At 39.8% G+C, this 19,886-nt stretch overlaps 1 protein-coding gene across 2 annotated transcripts; it reads right to left on the reverse strand.

Moving 5' to 3' along the window:
• Positions 1-507: 507 nt before the first annotated feature.
• Positions 508-15,058, reverse strand: CDC7 (cell division cycle 7). 2 transcript variants are annotated; one of them, XM_054286133.1, is made up of 11 exons: positions 14,965-15,058; positions 12,878-12,961; positions 11,009-11,144; positions 10,286-10,379; positions 10,042-10,184; positions 8,144-8,390; positions 7,498-7,593; positions 6,302-6,480; positions 5,017-5,099; positions 2,040-2,189; positions 508-1,085 (listed from the first exon to the last, which is right to left on the reverse strand). In XM_054286133.1, the coding sequence occupies exons 1-11, from the start codon at positions 15,056-15,058 to the stop codon at positions 709-711; spliced, it is 1,683 nt and encodes a 560-aa protein (XP_054142108.1). In that variant the 3' UTR covers positions 508-708. The 2 variants fall into 2 exon arrangements, with proteins under 2 accessions (XP_054142108.1, XP_054142107.1); XM_054286132.1 differs by having other exon boundaries at positions 12,878-12,964.
• Between the last annotated feature and the right edge of the window lie 4,828 nt (positions 15,059-19,886).

Here is a 19,886-nt window from a genome sequence, read left to right on the forward strand (position 1 = left end):
ACATCCTTGAAGGCAGCAGCTGTGGAATACTGACAGTTACCCATGGCACTGAGGAAACATGCAAAATGAGTAACTGCATTTATTACTATTTCCTAAGTAGCAAAGACCAGACAGGGACAAAAATGTACTTTAAAAGTTATGCTTTTCTTTTGATGATATAATCTCTAGCACCTGGCCTTTCTTCTAGCAACACTCCCAAAGTAATACTGTTCTCTGAAAATAGTCTGAACAAAATGAATACTCTTTGTTCCATTTTCAGTCCCCCATGTACCAAACAGGAACAAAGCAGAGATATGCGAGTACAGAAAAAAGTCTCTCAAACACTTTCTTATTTCAGTCATACCTTAAGGCAAACTTGTAAATTTTAAGGGAATATCTTGAGAATTAAGCATAGAGCTTATGAAACTCTTTTTCTTTGTTGTTTTTGATCAAAGTTAACTTTCTTAGAGAACAGGTATGCACAGCAATAATCTCTCAGAAGTGTCCTAGGATAAGAGCACATTAGTGATGTTTATGTAACTTTTGCATCTGCAAGTATTTCTTAAACTGACATTTGCAGTCCAACTGTACAAGACAAAATTTCAGTAGTTCAGAGCACAGTGTGACGTTATTTCAGTGAGTGTAAATGTTGAGGGCAACAAGGTAAAACTGCCTTAGTATTTCAGTTCTACAAAACATATGAAAGGAATAACAAAGTAAGTTATCTTCTCAGAGCCTTATGTCTTTAAAAAAAGGATGCAGCAAAGCCTCTTTTGCAGTTATTCTTGTTGCAGGGTTTAAGTCTAGTAGCTTATCAAGCAGGTCATAGGCTTCATCAGGAACCTGATCCCATCCTTTCATGTCAGTTTCCTTCGTTTCCAAAGCACCATCACCTTCCTGAAGACTCTGTAAGTGTTGAATTTGTTTTCCAAGTGTCTCAGGAGCACAGGGTTTGTCTGCTGCAACCGACAGAGCTGTGTTGTTTTCAGACCTGCTGGGCCCTTCCCCCTGAGATCCCTTACAGCTGCTATTTGCTCCTCTCAGCTTTTCACAGAGGGTTCGTAGGTTTTGAGTTGGGACAACTTGGGTACACACAACTGATTTTCCTAGAGAAAAAAGGTTGTACAGGAAGCCACATTTTATTATACTTTCTATGCAACTGTAACTTTTGTTTCTGAGAAACTTCATGTCTCAAATTATAACCAGCATGAAAGAAAAACAAACCTATCAAAGAACCAAATCCAGCCCCCCATGTCTCCACACCAGCCCTGCTGCTACAGAAGCAGCCCCCAAGAGTCAGAAGGAAGGGGTCATCATCTCAGTTCTGCTCAGAACAAAGAGCTCTGGGTTATGTCAAGTTATGTAGTGACGGGTTGTCAGCCACCCTGTGCACCAACTTTTTGCATATCACTGTCATTTAAACAGAACTGAAGACAATTAAATACCCTAATTTCTACACCTCTGTCTAGAGAATGAAAATTGATGCTGGCAGTTACACATCCAGGTAGCAAGTGCTGCAGCATTTAGCCTGCAAGCAATTAGGGGAATGGTTATTTGGATATTTTGTGTTTTGTGGTGATTCTGTCTTTTTTAAACAGGCCAGGTATTCGGTTTTTAGCTTGTTTGTTTGTTTTACTAGGCCTTCTGGGGAAAGAGGTGGGGGAAAAGGAAGCTTTACATCATCTAAATTTTAAGTCACATTGACATGAGCCTCCAGGCCAAATTTTGTAGAAATAGAAACACTGTCTCAAGAATTCTAACCAAATGCCAGTAGGAAACATTTCGTTGGCATACTTCACCTCAAGTAGCCCTGACTTAGTGAAAGGCAGTAGACAGGCTGGGAAAACTATGACATAAAGTACCCCATACACACATTGTAAAAGACAAGAAAAACACAAAACTGTCTTAAAAGTCTCTCAATATACACTTCAAAACACATGATTTACTTCCAAAATTCTTCTCAAACCTAAAAATATATTTATTTACACAAAAAAAAATTGATTGTAATCACAGTATGAAGTAACATTTCCCCCCTTCCCCCAAAATGAAGGTTTGCATACCAAAAGTTCTAGCAGCCTGAATGGTTTCTCTGGATCCACGAACTGTCATGATTTGTGCCAAAGCAGTTAAATCATCACTTGCTTTGAAAAATGGATACCGTCCACTGAGTAGAGAAAGGAATATGATTCCTGCAGACCACATGTCTATTGCTGCAAAGGAAAGCAAATTTATTAATAACTAAAAATTTCATCACAAACAAAATCTCAACTTTAAAAATAAATTATGATCTGAAAAGTTTCTATCAGCAAAAGTTATGTTCTGAAGTACTTCTTGACTTTGGTCACACAGATAATACTTCAGAGATAATAGTGGAAACTTCTGTAATTAGATTGAAGAATAATTTCCTACTTTAATGCAGAGGGAGTTTTTTCATATGAGTAATTCCATTAACTCGCTAAACTTAAAATGAACCAACACAATGTTTGAAGTAGTTTTACCTGGGAAGATGAGAAGGGGCAAATGAAATTGCTGGTTTGATAAATATTTAACTTAACTTTCTATGGAGAAAACCTCTATAAGGGTCACAAATAAAAAATGTTTGTGAAAATTTTTGGGGGATTGAAGCTGGCACAGGTAGGCAGCACTAAGAAATTGATCTTACTATGAAATTTATTCTTCTCTAATATGAACTCACTTGACAAGATAGGCACTTTAAAAACTGTAATAGTTCAAAGTTATTCATCAGTTTCATTGTGTTATGAAGAGTACAGAGAGTACTCTGGGGACAGAGGCCAAAGCCTGATGGAAACTTCAGTGCTGGAAGTTACAAGAATACCTGTCTGCCATAATTTTTTGGCTCACTAAGGTGCACATTTTAAGAGATGGCAAGGAAAGTGAAGGATAGATCCCAAACTCCAAAGAGAAAAATTAACAGTTGAGAAATAGAGGCATATTCATCCTAGTCCTATTGAAAAAAAGTAAGCAGCAAAATAGGCAGTAATTAATTTGGATGTTCTAATTAGAAACACTCAGCAAAGGACTTTGATTTCGAAAAAAGGTATTAGGTTGACTTTAGTTGCAAAACCAGATTTTATGTCTTTTATTAAAAAAAAAAAAAATCCAAGTTAATAATTTGGCACAATTTACAGTGGAAAGGTTTTCAGCCTTCTGCACAGTTCCTGTAAAATGTTTTAGTATCTTTCCAACAGTGATCCAGTAATACTATCTGTTTGAGGGGCCATGCATCCCCCTGAGGATGTGGTTGGGTAAGCTGGAGTAATCAAGGTCAAGACCTTTGAGAAGGTTTAATTGTGTAACTCTTGCTGAAATTATAAGGCTTTATCCATTTGAGTGGGCAGTAAATCCTGGCCCCACAATTGTAGTTGAGCTGTGATCATCAGCAGAGTGCAAGATCTTGTGGAATGACATGAAAATCATGATTCCTCCCTATGCTGTTGTCTAGTGTTACCCAGCTAGTGAGGAAAGGGGAGCAAGGGACAAACCAAGGGAAAGTGGAACTGGTCCTGTGTAGCCTCAGCTTGGGAGTTTGGGTTGTACTCCCAGCACTGTGAACCTGGGTCAGATGTGCTGTAGTAGCTCTGGGTAGAGTCAGCTGGATTCAGCCAGTAACTTGGTGTCAGCACAGAGGCCAAAACCAGGAGTGACACTGCCAGAAGAACAAGAAGGTGACTCCAGCAGCCCCAAATAAAAAGTGGACAGTAATCCTTGCTAGTTCAAATAAAACATGGTCTCATAAAAATTAGTGTACCCAGTTTGAGTTAAGGGCTTTATTGATGTACTGCAGGAGCTCGGCACCACTGACTCAGTCCAGGGACGTCTGTGCCACACCCAAGGGTGTCTAGATTTGCCCCTCCTTTTTGTAATCTCATTACCCCAGAGAACAGAGATCCATCTGAGAGCATGCTTAACACCAGCACGAGTCCAACATTTCCTAGGTACGTCTTCTTTCTGCCTCACTTCTGTCTAGACAGGCTCAGAGATTGTCTAAACTTGTCCTAGATTTCTGGATGGCTGCTAGCCCATAAAGCTGGCTGTTACAGCACAGGCACAAGAACTCCAAACAAGCTGCCATACCTTCGAAATCCCAGTCATACTCACAGCACAGATGCTGTTTCAAACAGCAGTAAGCTACCTAGGCATAAGCTGATCAAATATATTGATAATTCTATTTTGAGTGTGCTTACATACTTTACTGAAAACTGACAGCTTTCTCAAAAGCTATTCAGAAAAAAAATGGCTAAACCCTTATATCTTAAATCCAGTTTTTGGAGATATTTGTATTTTTTTCTAAGTTAGAACTCCTGGCCATACAGCAAATATTTAATGGGTAACTTTGCTTCTACTGGTACTCCATCCTGCAGGTAGGCACAACCTCTCCCACCTTGCTTGCACCAGGTAATGCATTAACCATCCCTCTGCCCTGCCCCAATATTTACCCAAACCACTGAATCTTATTCACGAAACTTTAACACAGGGAAATGAAAATTTTAGTTCAAAAACATTATGACAATTATACACCATCTACTTAAACCACCAGCAAAAAGTAAAACTATTATAAAAAGTCATTAAATAATGCTTTCTAGAATACATTTGCAATTACAACATTAATTATGCCTGCTATGGCAGCATAAGTTACATCTTGCCTAGAAAAAGCTAAACAATATTCCCTCTCCCCAAGATTTATTCAAGATTTTTCTTGAACAAATAAGCCAAGAAACTTAAAAAAAATTTTTTTTTCTTTTAAAATATATTGTATTAAACTCCTGTACATGGTACTACCTCTCAAATTAATAAAGACATTCAAGTTTCAAATTCAGGAAAACTATTCCTGAATTGTCTTCCTCTGAATAATAAACTTTTAATTAAAATCAGGAAAGACTTGAAAAGCATTACAAGGGATGAAAAATGAATTTCACAAGTTAAAAAATCCTCCCATAAAATAGACAACAAAATATACATAAATGAGAAGGATGAACAAGTGAAGAAAGCCATTTGTTTGAGTCTGTTGGGCAGTACCTGTGGTCTGAGTGGGGCACTTTGTTAATACTTCTGGTGCTCTGAATCCAGGTGTTCCTGCCCTGGGAGCCACTTGCTGACGCCTTGCAATAAGAGACAAATATATTTAGAATGTAAAAGTTGGTAAGTAAGTTCTAAATCTAATAATACTTACTATGATTTTTAGAATATACTTGTGTACAATGTGTAAACAACCAAACTGTGCTTTATTCAAGTTTTACAGAGGTTTCAAGCATCTTATCTAGCATGAAATCCTAAAATACACACATAATAGCCTATAATAATTATCTATTATATTATATTTTAATTGTATTATCTAGCATAAGATAATATCAGGGAAATACTTATTGCATACTTAATTCACAATGACCTTTTCTTAAATTCATCTAAGAGAAGTGCCATTTTTGTTAAAGGCTTGTTTTCATGGCAAACTTTGAAGCTGAGGCTAATTAACCCAAGGCAAAAACTATGAGATTCTTGAAAGTGGATGCTATGACTTTGTGTTAGTACAGAGCAACCTAAGGGTTCTTCTGAGTGTTGCCAGGAATTTACTTTTTGTTAGATTAACTAAAAGGTCCAAGGTTACCATTATTTAAAAGATCATGTGTGGATAAAAGGCAATAGTAGATCATAACCAAAATACCTGCAGAGGGATGGAGTTGAACTCAGCTGCTCAGATTCTCCAGCATGAGGCACTGGAGCAGGCTGCCCAGAGCAGCTGGGTGCCCATCCCTGGCAGTGCTCAAGGCCAGGTAGGATGTGGCCTGGAGCTGCCTGCTCCAGTGGGAGCTGCCCATGGCAGAGGGCTTGGAAAAAGATGACCTTTAAGGTTCCTGCTTCCAACCCAAACCATTCTGTGATTCTCTTAGTTTTTGAGATGAACAAATACAAAACAGTCATGCTTCCTTTCTATTCTACATTTCATGATTTTTGACTGTTGCTATAATTTAGGCCTATTAGATAACTACTAAATGACAGAATTTAGAACACTTTTCTAAGCGTTGTAATTAACTCAAGTGATTTTCTACAACACATGTAGGTGAATAAATAAGTACAACAGCAAGAAAATAATTACCAGGGAATCGTTCTAGCTGCAGATAGCAGTGAACTAATCCACGAATTCCATCAACTATTTTTGTTTATAAAGAGCATACTCAGTGTTTTAAGGGCTGCAGAGATCAAATACTATATTTCACTTACTAAATCAGCAGTCTAGTAAATCTAAGTTTCTGACTTTGCTTGACAGCAGAGTAGACAATTTTACAACATTATCAAAGCAAATTACCTTGAAAGGCAAACACTGCAGACTCTGTCCGTTGCGTAACAGTCACAGGGCAGGTTTAAAGGGCAGGCACTGGCAGCTTTCCTGGCTGCCCCACTGCTCACAGTTCTGGTAGAAATAATCTTCTTCTTTGTTACTAGCTTCCTAGATGAAACATCTATCACCTTTGATTGTTTTATCAGCTGCAATGGAGATATTTTAGAGAAGGTGACATAGATATTTAAGAAGTTTCCTTTTACATATAGATAGGACAGGTCCTAAAATCCTGACTTAACAGGTGCTGATGAACATGAAGAATTTTAGAACAGACAGCAAATCTCTCTAACAGTAACAAAACTACTGGTAAAAACTACTGGTATAAAACAGACACTGGAACTTTCTAGATAGCCTGACTTCCTCCCCTGCAGAAGACATTTTCAGTGTTTACAAAAAAACCAATATATATTAGATATTCTGAAGCTACAAGACAAATATTTTTCAAGTTATTATATTGTTTCAAGATTTTTTTCTCAATATGAGAATAAGAAAAAAAGAATATGAAATGACACATCAACACACTGACATTAACTCTAGTTCTACAATAAAATACCATAAACCAAACCCTCTAATTAGTCGGGGTTTGCCCCTTGTTGTATTAAATACTAATTACAAAAACAATAGTTATAAGTTTTATCCTCAGCTTCAACTGCAAAATATTTTTTTTTAAATTTCCCAAGGTAAGTAGGAAGTAGTTTAGCTCAGGAGCAGGCTCCCCAGGGCAGTGGTCACAGCAGCAGCCTGCCAGATCTCTAGAAGTGTTTGGACAATGCTCTCAGGCACACAGTGTGACTCTGGGGGTGTCCTGTGCAGGGCCAGGAGTTGGACTCGATGATCCTCATGGGTCCCTTCCAACTCAATTTATTTTGTGATTCTATGATTAGCTGCACAGATAGATGTATAGGAAAAAAGATTAACTTAGCATCCAAACAAGATCAGCTAGGGAGACAGCTACAGAACTCCTTGTTTAGGAGCTTCAAAAGGGACTAAAACAGAAATGAAAAGTTCTTTGAGCTTTTCAGGGAAGACACGTTTAATAGTCTGCTCAAAACCTTTTAGTTCCACAGCATTCTGGAGCAGTGCTCTGTCTTACAGAACAACCAGTTCTATACTTTTTCTAATATGCAGCAGATTGATCCTACTGATGAGTCAATACTTCTTACTTTTGTGCTTGAGTTCTCCTGGTATGTGGAGCTGTAGACATTGAAATTCCTCTCTCCGAAGACAGAGCGCTGGACAGAATGGTGCACAGAGTCCTCCTACAGACCAGCAAAAAGGACAGTCAGGATCCTGTTTAACAGGCATCTGGTACTGACAGTTCAAAAAAATGTGTGGAGTGTCACAAAACTAAACCAGCTGCATGTAAGTAATTTTCAGGCATCAGGTTACTGTGGATGAAGAAACATGGTCTAGACAGAACAGCAAACATGTTTACAAAACCAATCACACCTCTGAAGTGCCCCAAGACAATCCAAGTGCAGTCTGTATTGCACTTGTTATGCAACTAGTAACTAAACATAGGTGAATGATTATTGGCTTGGCTTGGGGAGGAGTTTCCCCATCCATGCCTCTAAAAAAGGATTTAAGGCTGTCTAAATAGTAGCTCATGTTAGGGTTTATACAGCCTTCAGCACTGTATTACATCTAACAGATAATGATGAAGCCAATAGTTATGTACAAGTGGCTCCTTAGATATGAACACCGTGCTGCTGTGCAGGCTCAGCTTCTGTGCAAGTACTGCATCTCCCCCTGTTGGATGAAGGAACACATTAAACATAGACAACAGCATTAAGGAAAGAGATTGAGAACCTTTCCTCCTCTTCCTTGTTTCATCTGTACTTTTGAAAGTGAGCTGGACCTTCTGTCAGCTGCTTTTGAGGCTGACTGTTGAGCTATCTGTTTGGGTGCTGTGACACTGACAGAAGCCCCATTTCCCAAGGTTATGGGATTCATTTGCAAGCAACTTCCCTGCTGGTCTTCAGAGTGGGCAGTTTTAAGAAGCTCAATTTTCGTATCAGGGGTTCCTTGTGCCAAGCCAAAATCTACCAAGGCATACCTGAAAAGACAAATTCAGAATCAGGAGTCACAAAGTATCTATTAGTCATTCAATTTGCTATTCATTACTTATTTATCTTTCTTTCACTTCATTCAATGTTGCTTATCTGTACTCTTGCCAGCATCACGGTCCTATTTTCTTCCTTTTCCTCCTACTGACCCATCTTACCTATCTCCTCAATGTTTTCACCCTACACCGTTGTTCATTGTTTCTTGTCCCAAAATCTTATCAAGTGCATCCTTCCTCCAAAATTGTTAAAAAAAAATGTTTCCAGCAACTCCTTTCTGAAGTTTTTCTAATCCTACAGCCCTGAACCTTCAGCCAGCAGTCATGTACAAGTGACTCAACTCATGGAGGATTCCCACGGGCACAGGACAAAGGCAGCAGTGAAGACAGACCAGACCAAGAGTGCTTCAAGTTTTGACAGAGTTCTGGCAAATACTACTGGAATTTACTTTAGTCTTCAAACAGGTAAGGCTACATTAGTTCACACTTCAGATTTGTCTCTAAAAAGGATTATTTTTTGCTACAACCAGTACAGAGACAATCTATCTGTCCCCAGGTCTCAAACTCAACTCCACACCTCTAAACACAAAGTGGAGATTAAGGCTCAAAAAATGCAGGAAGAGCAAAATGACAGTACATGTTCATTTTGACAGATTAAAAAATCCAAAACAGTATTTCTCAAACTTTTAAGCTTGTGGTTTGGCAAAATGCAATCAAACCTCCCCTACAAACTTTCATTGCATAGAATCACAGAAACATTTAGACTGGAAAAGACCTTTTAAATCAAGTCCAACTGTTAACCCTGCTCTGCCAAGTCCCACAAAGTCCCTAAGTGCTGGATCTACAGGTCTTTTAAATTCCTCCAGAGATGGTGACTCAACCACTTCCCTGGACAGTCCATTCCAATGCTTGATAAACTTTTTTCTAATATTTAATCTAAACCTTCCCTGATGCAACTTGAGGCTGTTTCCTATCATTTCCACACTGGGGATGTGCATCCTGCTACAGTGCTTTGTTTTGGACACACTCCAATACCTCAGTGTCTTAACTTTGCAAGCACTATGCTAACAAATACAGCTATAGGACTGCTAGCACTGTAGCTCTCTGACTACTTCAGCTCTTCACAAAGAAGCAGTACCTCGCTTTTTACAATCTTTAAATTTTGTAACTTGCAGGCAAAAGAGCTGACTCTACTAGTTATAAACACTAATTCAAGGTAAGGTGAAAACAGCCCAAAGCCAGCTATCTTACCTGTATCAGTTTTACTCTATCCACTATTAAAAATGTACAAGGATCATTTTTTGTACCACAAGTTACAATTGACTTTCTTATTTAAAAAAACCCCCATATTTTATTCTTCTCATTCTTATTTGAAAATGTAGTACTTTAACTCAGTAGTAAAATCTTCATTTTATCAGGTCTTTGTCACTCTATGAAGCAGATACTACCTTAAGTAAAAAAAATCCTTCCCTTCTTAAGTTCCTTAACAATGAAAGAAAAATTTTACAAATAAAACCCCATGGTTTCAGCTTTATTATTTAAGCACATGTTATGGAGCTGGAAGGAAAGAAGCTTAAAAACGTAATTGACTCTGTTCTGCCAAGGCACAATTCCCCAGATGAGATCACAGCATGGCCAGACTCACTTTTTCAGCTGCCTGTTGTAGAGGAAGTTGCTGGGCTTGACATCACGGTGAACAATGCCGAAGTGATGGATGCGCCTCAACGCTTTAAACAGATTAAACATGTATTCCCTCACTTCTTCAAAGGAAAGGGAATTCAAAATGTCCTGAAAGGATATTTGGATACCGTAATTTATAGAATTATAGAATAATTATGCATCTGCTTTTAATTAAATGTTTTACTACATATCACAAGTCTGAGACTCACCAAGAAGGACTCGTGCTCCAGATACGGCATAACAATAACAACGTGATCGTTTTTCCTAAAGCAGTATTTAACTCCCATAACATTATCTTGTCCCCTAGAAGAAAAGCAGTATTACCGAACAAAGAACAGAGGATGGATATTTATTTTTCTTTATTTTTTCAAAATAAAACTTCAGTCAAGCTTTCTTTTAACCCTAATTTATATTTTGACAGCCGTCTTATCAGCAATCAGCACTTGTGCTCTTGCTGCTCACAGCTATGCTCCATTTTATGCTCTATTCTCCAGTTTGGAATAGAACTCTACAGATTATCTGTGGGGCTGTAGTTTGTAGTTACCACTGCAATTAATATAGGCCCTAACTTTCATGATCCTGCTACTTTATGAAAGTGCTATTCAGCACCTTCCACCAACAAATATCCATTCCTAAAACCACATTTCTAATGAAGTGATTCTTTTCTCCAAGCATTTCAGAACTGGGACTTTGTTGCCTCAAAGATATATAATGGAATTTCTCAGCTGGTAAATAGAGCACCCCTCCAAACTGAGACCAGCAGCAAAGGGCATCCATTACAGGTAAGACACTCCTTTTGTTAATTGCTCTCAAGAAAAAGAATATATTTGTGTGTGTTTAAATACAAATCAAGAGAAGTGCCAAAACTTAAATACAGAACAGTGAGACAGCGTTCAGCTGTTATGAAAATCATAATTTTTTAGTTTATGTACCCTGCCACTGTGAGGCACTGAAGTTCAGCAGCTATTCGCAGAGGGTGGCTGGTTGGAATCAAGTGTTTCAGAGCCATTTTTTCCTCATATCCTGTTTGTAGCTGTGCTGTGGCCAAGTAAACAGAACTAAAAGTACCTGTAAACAAAGGAGAAAAACACAGTCTTCAACATTTTTAATTAGGTCAATGCAGATTTTTACAGAAATGATCTGACTCTTCACAATCCTGCAGTACACTTGATACTACATCAAAAGCAGATTCTAGAAGAGAAAAACCCAGTTCCTTTTTTCTACTACTGAATATACTGATCTTGTATACAAGTTTTTTATGTCAGTAAAAATGCAAATATAACACTGTCTAACTTGCCTGGGACACAGTGCTCTTTGAATGTAAATTTCCTATCTTTGATTTGCTTTCTTGTTTAGGTAGCTTACTTTCATCTGACATCTACCTCCTCTCCCTACAATGTAAGAGGACTACATAATGCTAATCTGGAAAGCACTGCCAGTGCTATTCAAAGCACTTCTGAAATTGCTACATTTTCCTTAATTCTGTACTTTATCTATAAAGTAAGGCTTCCCACATGATGTCTCACTGCACTGTTTATCTGCCCAGAGCATTTTACCACATCCAATGTGAGATCCCTTGCTTGAGAAAGGGAGTATTCAGCCTCTATGATAAGCTTACCCAGCCATTTAATTTTAAGAATATCCTAATAAGCCTCTTAGGAGGTTAATTTATCCTAATGATCTGAGATATCTGAACATACAAGTTGAAGTGTTCTTCCATATGAATAAATAGAAATTACTTTTGATTACATTTTAAGTAATGTGTTTGCATCATACTGGTTCAACAGTCTGAGTGCAAGCATACATCAAAATGCCAACAAAACCTAAATACTTCATGCCAGCATAAAAAAAATCCCAAACAACCTGGAGACCCATACTTCCAACAGAATTGATTGCAGCAACAAGGGTTACCAAATTTGACTTAAGACATTATTTTTGGTGGTGAGAACTACTAAAATGAAAGTGATTCCACAGTGGAATCTTAAGTTAGCTTGTTTTCTCATAATGCTGTTGTACTGCAAATGGTATTTTTAAAAAACATTGTTTGTTCCCAAGAGTAAAATCATAGTATTATTCGTAACCAGAAATTTTGTTTAATTACACAATCTTTTGTGATAGGTAAAAGTATTTTTTTTTTTAATTTTACATTCCTATGGGGAATGGAGCTGGGGGTTTTTAAGTAGCTTGGTGGTTTTTGAAATAAAAACTCTTAGGCATCTTAGACATAAAAAAGTGCTGAAATCCCGCACTGAGAAGTACCTGGATCTATTATATATATTATAGTAATGGCTGACACTAATTTAAGGTATTGGCAATACTGTTTTGGTGAAGGCAAGGTGAACACAAGCATTCTAAAATTTGATCCTGTATGTCTTCAAAAATATAAAAATTGTTCATTTTTTAAGTAAAGCAGTTCCAATCTTTCAGTTTCCTTATCCACTTCTGCCCAAGAGATTTTACTGGAAACAAAGCTAACCTAAGGAACACCAATTAAGCATGTCAAAACACAGCTACACATAAGTAGATTTCTCATGTAAGGGAGAAAAACGAATGGATTTTTAAGACTATTTACTTGAATCTACCTAAAAAGTTTTTAATTGCCAAAATTGGAATGCTGTTTTTTAAAAGGCTTTAATATACCAGATTTTCAAGAAAATAGCTTGAAAGTGTTCCTAATTAATACACCTATGTGCTCAGAAAGAATTCCTATAGAGACCACTTGGGATCTTATATTTATACTTTTTAAGTCAGAAATGCCAAAAGAAATCTTCCCTCCAAGCAAGATGAAATGAAACATTTACCTTCCCCGATTTTTTCCTTTATTTTGAACACATTTACAAGCTGTGGCACTGCTTCATAAAGTTTTTCAATATCTTTTTTTACTCCTGCTGTGGGAAGAATGGGGAAAATAAGTTAGAAATTTTATTGAACTTGATTCAATATCTGATCTATTTTGGAGATCACAAATTACATTTCATAGGACTGTGGATTCACATATACAGAGGAAAGAACAGCACAAAGGTATCCTATCCTCTTGACACTACCATGTGGATACTTGATATTGCTGTTCTTCATCAGACTCCTTTCTAAGCTGCAGCCTTTAAACAATTTTTTTTTTTATATGACATAAAGCAGATTCTGAGAGGGCAAAAGCTGCCTGGTTTGTAGGACACCTACAGCTCATCACTGAATGTTTACGTGGAATTTGCAACAGCAATTTGACAAAAGGCAAAACTATAACAATAATTTCGGTAAGCACAGGTGCAAATCCATCAGATGCAAATCACAAATGCAGAAAAAGTAGTATTTTTTAGATATTTTTAAGATTGGTAATGCAATCTTCCCCAATGTTACTTAAAATAGCTGGCACCAAAGCCCATGTTTGCTGTGCATTTCAGCTGCTGCACTTCATGCTGCAATCACTAGATGGCACGACAAGGATGCTGTACTGGATTATTTCATAAAAATCATGTCATTTTCCATTCAGTTTACAAATCCTTGTTGTTCAAACCTTTTCTATATCCCACATAAGAATTCACTTCTTTTGAAGCTATCAATTGAGTAGAGGCTGTAACTAATTTCTGTGAAGCAGGGGTAAAGAGTATCTCAGTATACAGAACTAAGCACAAACTGGTATTTGAAAAGTCAATCAAATGTGTATACATTTTTCATTCTAAAAAAAACCAAACTAAATTTAGCATAAACAGATAAATTGTAATGTAGTCTATATGTAAAAATGGATCGTGTTTCCCCAGGGCAGTAAATCAGAAGCAATAAGACATTTTTTTAAAAAATCATAGATATGCTAGAATGGATTAGCATGCATCCCTAGCCTTCTATGTAGCTTACTTTAAACAACAACAGAAACTGCCTGAAAAACACTTTCTTCCTTCTAAAAGACCAATAAATCAGCTAGTAATTCAAGTCCTAGATAACTTTCTTTTTTTTTTTTTATTTCAAGATTTTATAAAAACTAACATTCTAAAAATGCTTCTAAAAAGTGACACCTGCTTCTTCACTTAACTATCTATTTACATTCTGTTTTTTTCCCCCTTTAAGTTGTTCTCTTGTCTTCTTCAAATTGTTTTAAGACATTTTGGGAAATATTTCAAGAATAAAAAAATCTTAAGGTATATACTAACAACCATGGAGAACTAACTCAACAACTGCTATAGAACCTGCCAGATACCCCATTTTGTCCAACACTTAATTGAGAGTACTCCCTGGAGAAAGTTAAAGCTGTCAGACCATTTCAAGCAGGGTGGCAGAGGCTGCAGTGCCTACCCAAGGCACTGACAGCATTTAGGAGCTCAGCAGAGCTGGTTTGGGTGAAAGAGAGAAGTGCTGGAACAAGTCAGTGAGTGTCCTTGTTAAAGGACAGCAGTGTAGACATCACCTGCTCTGTTCTGGGGGCCTGAATCCTTACCTGGGTACAGAGAGCATACAGTCATTGTGCCATCAGGGTAATGGTACCAATAATATTAGCCAGCATTTTCTGTGAGCAGATTTTAAAGTGATTTTTTCTCATATTTGCAAAGCAATACCAGCAGTATTCAGCATCAACCTGGGCAAAATACTGGGTTTGTGCACTTGTCTGGTCAGTTTTATTCTCAAGGGCTGGCTTTTTTTATTCTGGTATCCTCTTATAATAACATGTTCTGTAATATATTAATAGTAGGTTTAGCAAAACTACAGTTGCTGAAGTTTTGTAACACACAAACAGCAAACAGGAAAATCAAAAGCCACCTCAAATGTTTTCATTTCATTAATTCTTTATACAAAAGGATTACATAGACAGGCTTATAATCAATACTGAAATTTCCCTAAGTTATGAAGCAGCCTGTCAGCAACAAAATGTAATGTTCACAGTCCCTGTTTCAGCACATACCTGAAGGCTTGCTGCTCTGCTCCAGATTCCCGTGGAAGTCTTCAGCCTGCTGAGGGTGCTGTTCATCACAGGGAGACTTCAACACCGCCTCCATCACAAAACAACTCTCGAGTAAAAAAAATCCAAGACTCCGAGGGCCACTTCTGGACACCTGGGGGAGCAAGCATATCTGGTAAGACACTTCCTAGCCCTGCACTCAGTTCCTGAGATGAGATTTAGGGAGTCTGGGGAGTTCCTCTGTGCTACCTAAACAAAGTGCCACCCACCATCCCAGTGAAACAGTAAACCAGTAAAGCAACAAGGATAGAAGGGGGAGGGAAAGGGAAGGAAGACTTTAAGCAGGATAAGCTTAAATACAACTGACTTTCATCTCTCGTGTTTCCTCATTCACATTAAAGCACTGTCTTTTCCCTAAAGTTTGCTTTGAAAGGCAAGGAATGGATGCACACAGAAATAGCTGCACTGCCTACTGCAAAAGCTATAGAAAGCCAGAAAGACTGAAAGAAATTATAAGAGAAAAAAAATACCTTCTCCATATGAGAAATCTCTCCCTCCTAGATAAATTCAGCAAAACATAATTATTCATTGCCCTCCCACCACAAGAAAAACAGAACATGCTTATTTTGAAATGCTTTTTCCCAAATCTTGGAAACACTATGTAAAACTGAACTAGTAAAGTCCACTAGTACTGTACAACCAAAAAAACCCTGATAATCCCTTTTCAGGAGCAAAAGAGTGGCAGGGACTCCCAGGGCAGTAATACCAGTGATAAATAAGCCTGGAAGCAGCAGCTCTGACAGTTACTAAAACTGGCTCCATTGAAAAACTTTCCTTCCTTGTTACTTTGCCAAATCTTTAAAGATCTGGACGAACTTTTCCACACAGGGGAAACAAATTCTGAAAAACTCCTGATGAAAGGATGCATCTGTTTCAGCTGTGGAGCCAGAAATACATTTTGTCCCCAAAGAATTTGAGCTCCCTTTACTCTGTCATCCTTGTGCAACAACAGGGCCGAGAGGCAGGAGCCGTCTCTTTGGAGCCCCGTTTTTTGCGGGAGCTTTGGTGCAGAGGGCCTGGGACGCTGCTGGAACGGGGTTGGAGGCGGTTCCAGTCTCACAGCTCGGCACTCTCTCTGCTAGAGGTGAGCAGGCACACTGGCCCGTTCCTATCGCGCACCACCACGGCCTCAGCAGCAGCGCGAGCACGGCAAGCTACCACACAGAGCTGCCGTCCGCTACCGGCGAGCGAGAGCCGGCACACGTCCGAACCCCGGTGCTGGCACCAGGGCCGCACCGAGCGGGAACAGCCCGAGCTCGGCACTGCCCTAACGGGACAGCCCCCGCCAGCCAGGCCCCGGGCCCAGCGCACCCCGCGGCCTTCCCCATCGGCCCCGGGGGGACGGGACGCACACGGGCCCTTCGGCTCCACTCCGGCCGGCCAGGGGAGCCGCCCCCGCGGGGATGGCGGGCACCGAGGGGCGGAGGGTGCGCGGAGCGGGGACCCCCAGAGGCGCGGCTCCGTTCGGTCCCGGCTCGGTCCCGGTTGGGTGCCGGGGCGGCACGGGCGAGGCTGAGGGAAGGGGGGAGGGAGCGGGGGGCACTCACGCGGACACCGGCGCGCGCCGGGCTTTCGCTGCCGCCGCCTTTCGCGCCCGCGCGCCGCCGCCAATCCCGGCCCTCGGCGGAAGCCGCGGCGCCGGCCAATGGCGGCGCCGGGCGGGGAAGGGCGCGCTGACATTGGCCGGCCCGAGGGGCGGAGCCCGTCCGCAGCGGCGCGCGCGGGGCGGGGCGCGGTCTGGCCTGTACCGCCCCCGCCAGGGCCCGGCCCCGCCCAGGACGGGAGCCGCCCGCCGGGTCCGGCGCTGGAACGGTGTTTGTGCCTCACAGTTCGTTTTCCTGGGCGCCGGAACGGTGTTTGTGCCTCACAGTTCGTTTCCTACCTGTGCTTATTGCGAAGTAATCCAGCCCCAAGTCCCCAGTAAATTCTTGTTCTCTGTAGCTCCGCTAGAAATTCAGCCAAATGACCCAGAGGCCAAGGAAGGTTCCATCCACACCATTGTAACGGGGCTTGGCTCGCAGCTTTGCCTTACTGCCGATGGCACAGCGAAAAATATCGCACAGAGTACAACATTACATTTGCACGTTGGCTCTGGTCTGCACTGTAGCTGCTGACCAGCAATGAGTAGGACAAGGAAACTTAATGGAAATATTGGAACTATTCTCTGTAAGGTTTCCTGATGTTTGGAGTAGTTGGATTTTACTGAAACTAATGCAGTTGTATGTTTGTAAATGAAAGAATTTTGCACTTCTTGTTTATTACCCATTTTTGGTCAATTTTTCTTTTTTTAAAGATAAAAGAATAATACTTTTGTTGAAGAGTAGCTCCACTGCACTTGATAATGCGTAAATCTCTTGTTCGCTAGAATATGAACTGAAATAATCTTGTTTATTGCATAACTCATGCAGAGATCTGTAACTGCAGCCCTTATAACAAGGTGTACTTGGGTTAACAAATCGTTAAATGCAGAAACAGGTTCCACCACTTTTGTTAATCTGCTCTTCCTATTACACATTTTAGAAGGAGGATGAAATGAGTTGCTGAGGCTGCTTTGTTTGTTTTAGTAGGTTTTGATTTGATGTGTGGGTTTTTCTTTTCCTATAGTTGTTCTCATTTGCACTTTCTGTTTAGGGCTCTAAGAAGTCAGTGCAGCAGTTTGAGATTTAGTTAAGTTAATTTCAGTGAAGTGTGACTGAATTTAAAAGCAGATTATCTCAAACATTAATTAAATGAGGTATAATGACAAAATAATGTAGGCCAAATTCTGTTCTTTCTTTTATCCATGTAATCTTAGAGAGGTTCAAAGGGCACCCTAAGTATTCATGAGTGCAAGTTTGTCCTAGTGCTAATGACAAGCAACATCATTCTAAATTAACCTCTTGGGACAATCTTACCTACAGCCATTTCTGAGTACTGTTGAACCAGGAATTCTCTCTGCCAGTTAATGCTTGCATAATAGCTGCTGATTATTTACAGGTTGCATACTGAGCTCTGCTGCCTCCTGGCCAGGTCAGATTTTCATCCCTCTTCCTTGGCCTTGCTGCCTTGGAGTTGTCCTCATGTGGAATACCAAATCACCACCATTTCTGTGCAGCTCCCATTATTGGCACTTCCCCGTCAGTCATATCCATGCTAGCTTCCTCCTCATCACTTCAGTTCACTTTCACACAGCAAGAAATCTGCTTTCTTTGTATCTTCTTATCAAGACCCCATCTAGCTGTAGTTTCTTTCCTTGCAATGTCTCTATTCATCTTGGTTTCAACACTTAAAATTATTTTCATTTAGACTCAGGTCATTTATCTAGCTTGATCATTAGCTCCTCTCCATTTCCTCCTTTCTTATTGATCCAAATATGTTGTGCTCTCTTGTGCCATCCTTCCAGTGATTCTGGTTCTCTATCATGTCAAATTTATATTTTTTTTTGTTCCCATGAGCATAACTGGCCTTATAATATAATCTCATATTGTTTCTTAATTTATTGCCCCACTCTTTCTAGTCTGCCAGAAACACCAGCCTTCATGCTTGCTTTCATTTACATGTTTTTACCTTCTTGTTTCTCCTCTGTTTAAGGAGGAAGTTAAGTCACATTGGATATGACTGTTCTCATATCCTCTCAGAAGTCACCTCTTTATCAGTGTTTTTCTGCATGTACATCTTCACAGGAGAGAGATAGATTAGATGTGCCATTTCCTCTACTTGCTTAAGCACCTTCAGCTTATTTTTGCTCTAATTTGAATGAATTTAGAAAAAGTAAAGGCATAGCTTCTGCTTTGCATCTGCACAGCTTCTGTGCCTTTGCTGTAGCATGAGACACTCCCTGTTTGCTCTTGGCTCAGACAAGCAGAAACAACTCCTTCACTTGTGGGGCAGAGAAGGCTCCATCTTCTCGTTCAACACTGAGCATCCAGTTCCAGCCATGCACCACGGCAGGAACTTCTCAGAAGCAAAGAGAAGAAATGGCATTAACTCTAATTGACAAACAAAGCAGCACATCTAATGCTCTGTGAGCCAAACTGCTGCACTGCCTTCTCTTGTGGCTGTATCTCCAGGTTGGAAATGAAGGGTGAGAAGGCAGATGACGAGCCAGGCCCGTGCAGAATGTTCCCTACGGCTGACAAGCAATGGCCAAAACCCACATCTGGGAGCTTGCCAAGAAAGGATCCAAACATTGCTGTGTGATTGCATCCACTGCTGCCAGAACCTGCAGCTGAATCAAACTCTTGCTGTCTGCTGACAGGCCTAAAAGGATCTGTGCTGACACTAGAGCACATATATCAACCACTTCCTAGGTCAATTAAACCAGAAGCCTCCCTGTGTTTGTGCTGTCCTCCAGCCTTAGAAAAACAATAAGCAAGATCCAGGAAGGTAATTAATGAATTGTATCCAGCACAAACAGAGGCAAGAGATCCTTAACATCCCCTTGCTGCCAAGAATATCCATTCATAAATTAGAAACTTAAAATTAGAAGTCAGAAGCTACTTAGAAATGGGCAAATAAGAGCTGGTGTTGCCCTGTCAGTATTGGAAGTATACATATACTCATGTAGACAAAATTCAATTTTAATGACAGTAGAGACTGTTAAATGTACTATTCAGTTTTCATTAACCTAAATGACACATGCTTTCCTACTTCTAATTACTCTTTTTGTTAGTAATATGAGTCTATGGTAAAAGTTTGCTCTCTTTGGCACCAGGTTGAGACACATCTCTTCATGCTATTGTGCCCTTTAGGAATACTGTCAAATTCAATTATTCAGGACTCGTGAGTCTTGCACTAACATGAAGAGATTGATTTGAAAACCATGGGACTAAAGTCCTTTTTTCTGTTTTTCAATTTCCATTTCTTAACCAGGAAAACTGAGATTG

Source organism: Melozone crissalis, unplaced genomic scaffold (genome assembly GCF_028551555.1).
Source record: "Melozone crissalis strain CALT ecotype California unplaced genomic scaffold, PUWL_Pcris_2 ptg000045l_1, whole genome shotgun sequence".
Taxonomy (NCBI): domain Eukaryota; kingdom Metazoa; phylum Chordata; class Aves; order Passeriformes; family Passerellidae; genus Melozone; species Melozone crissalis.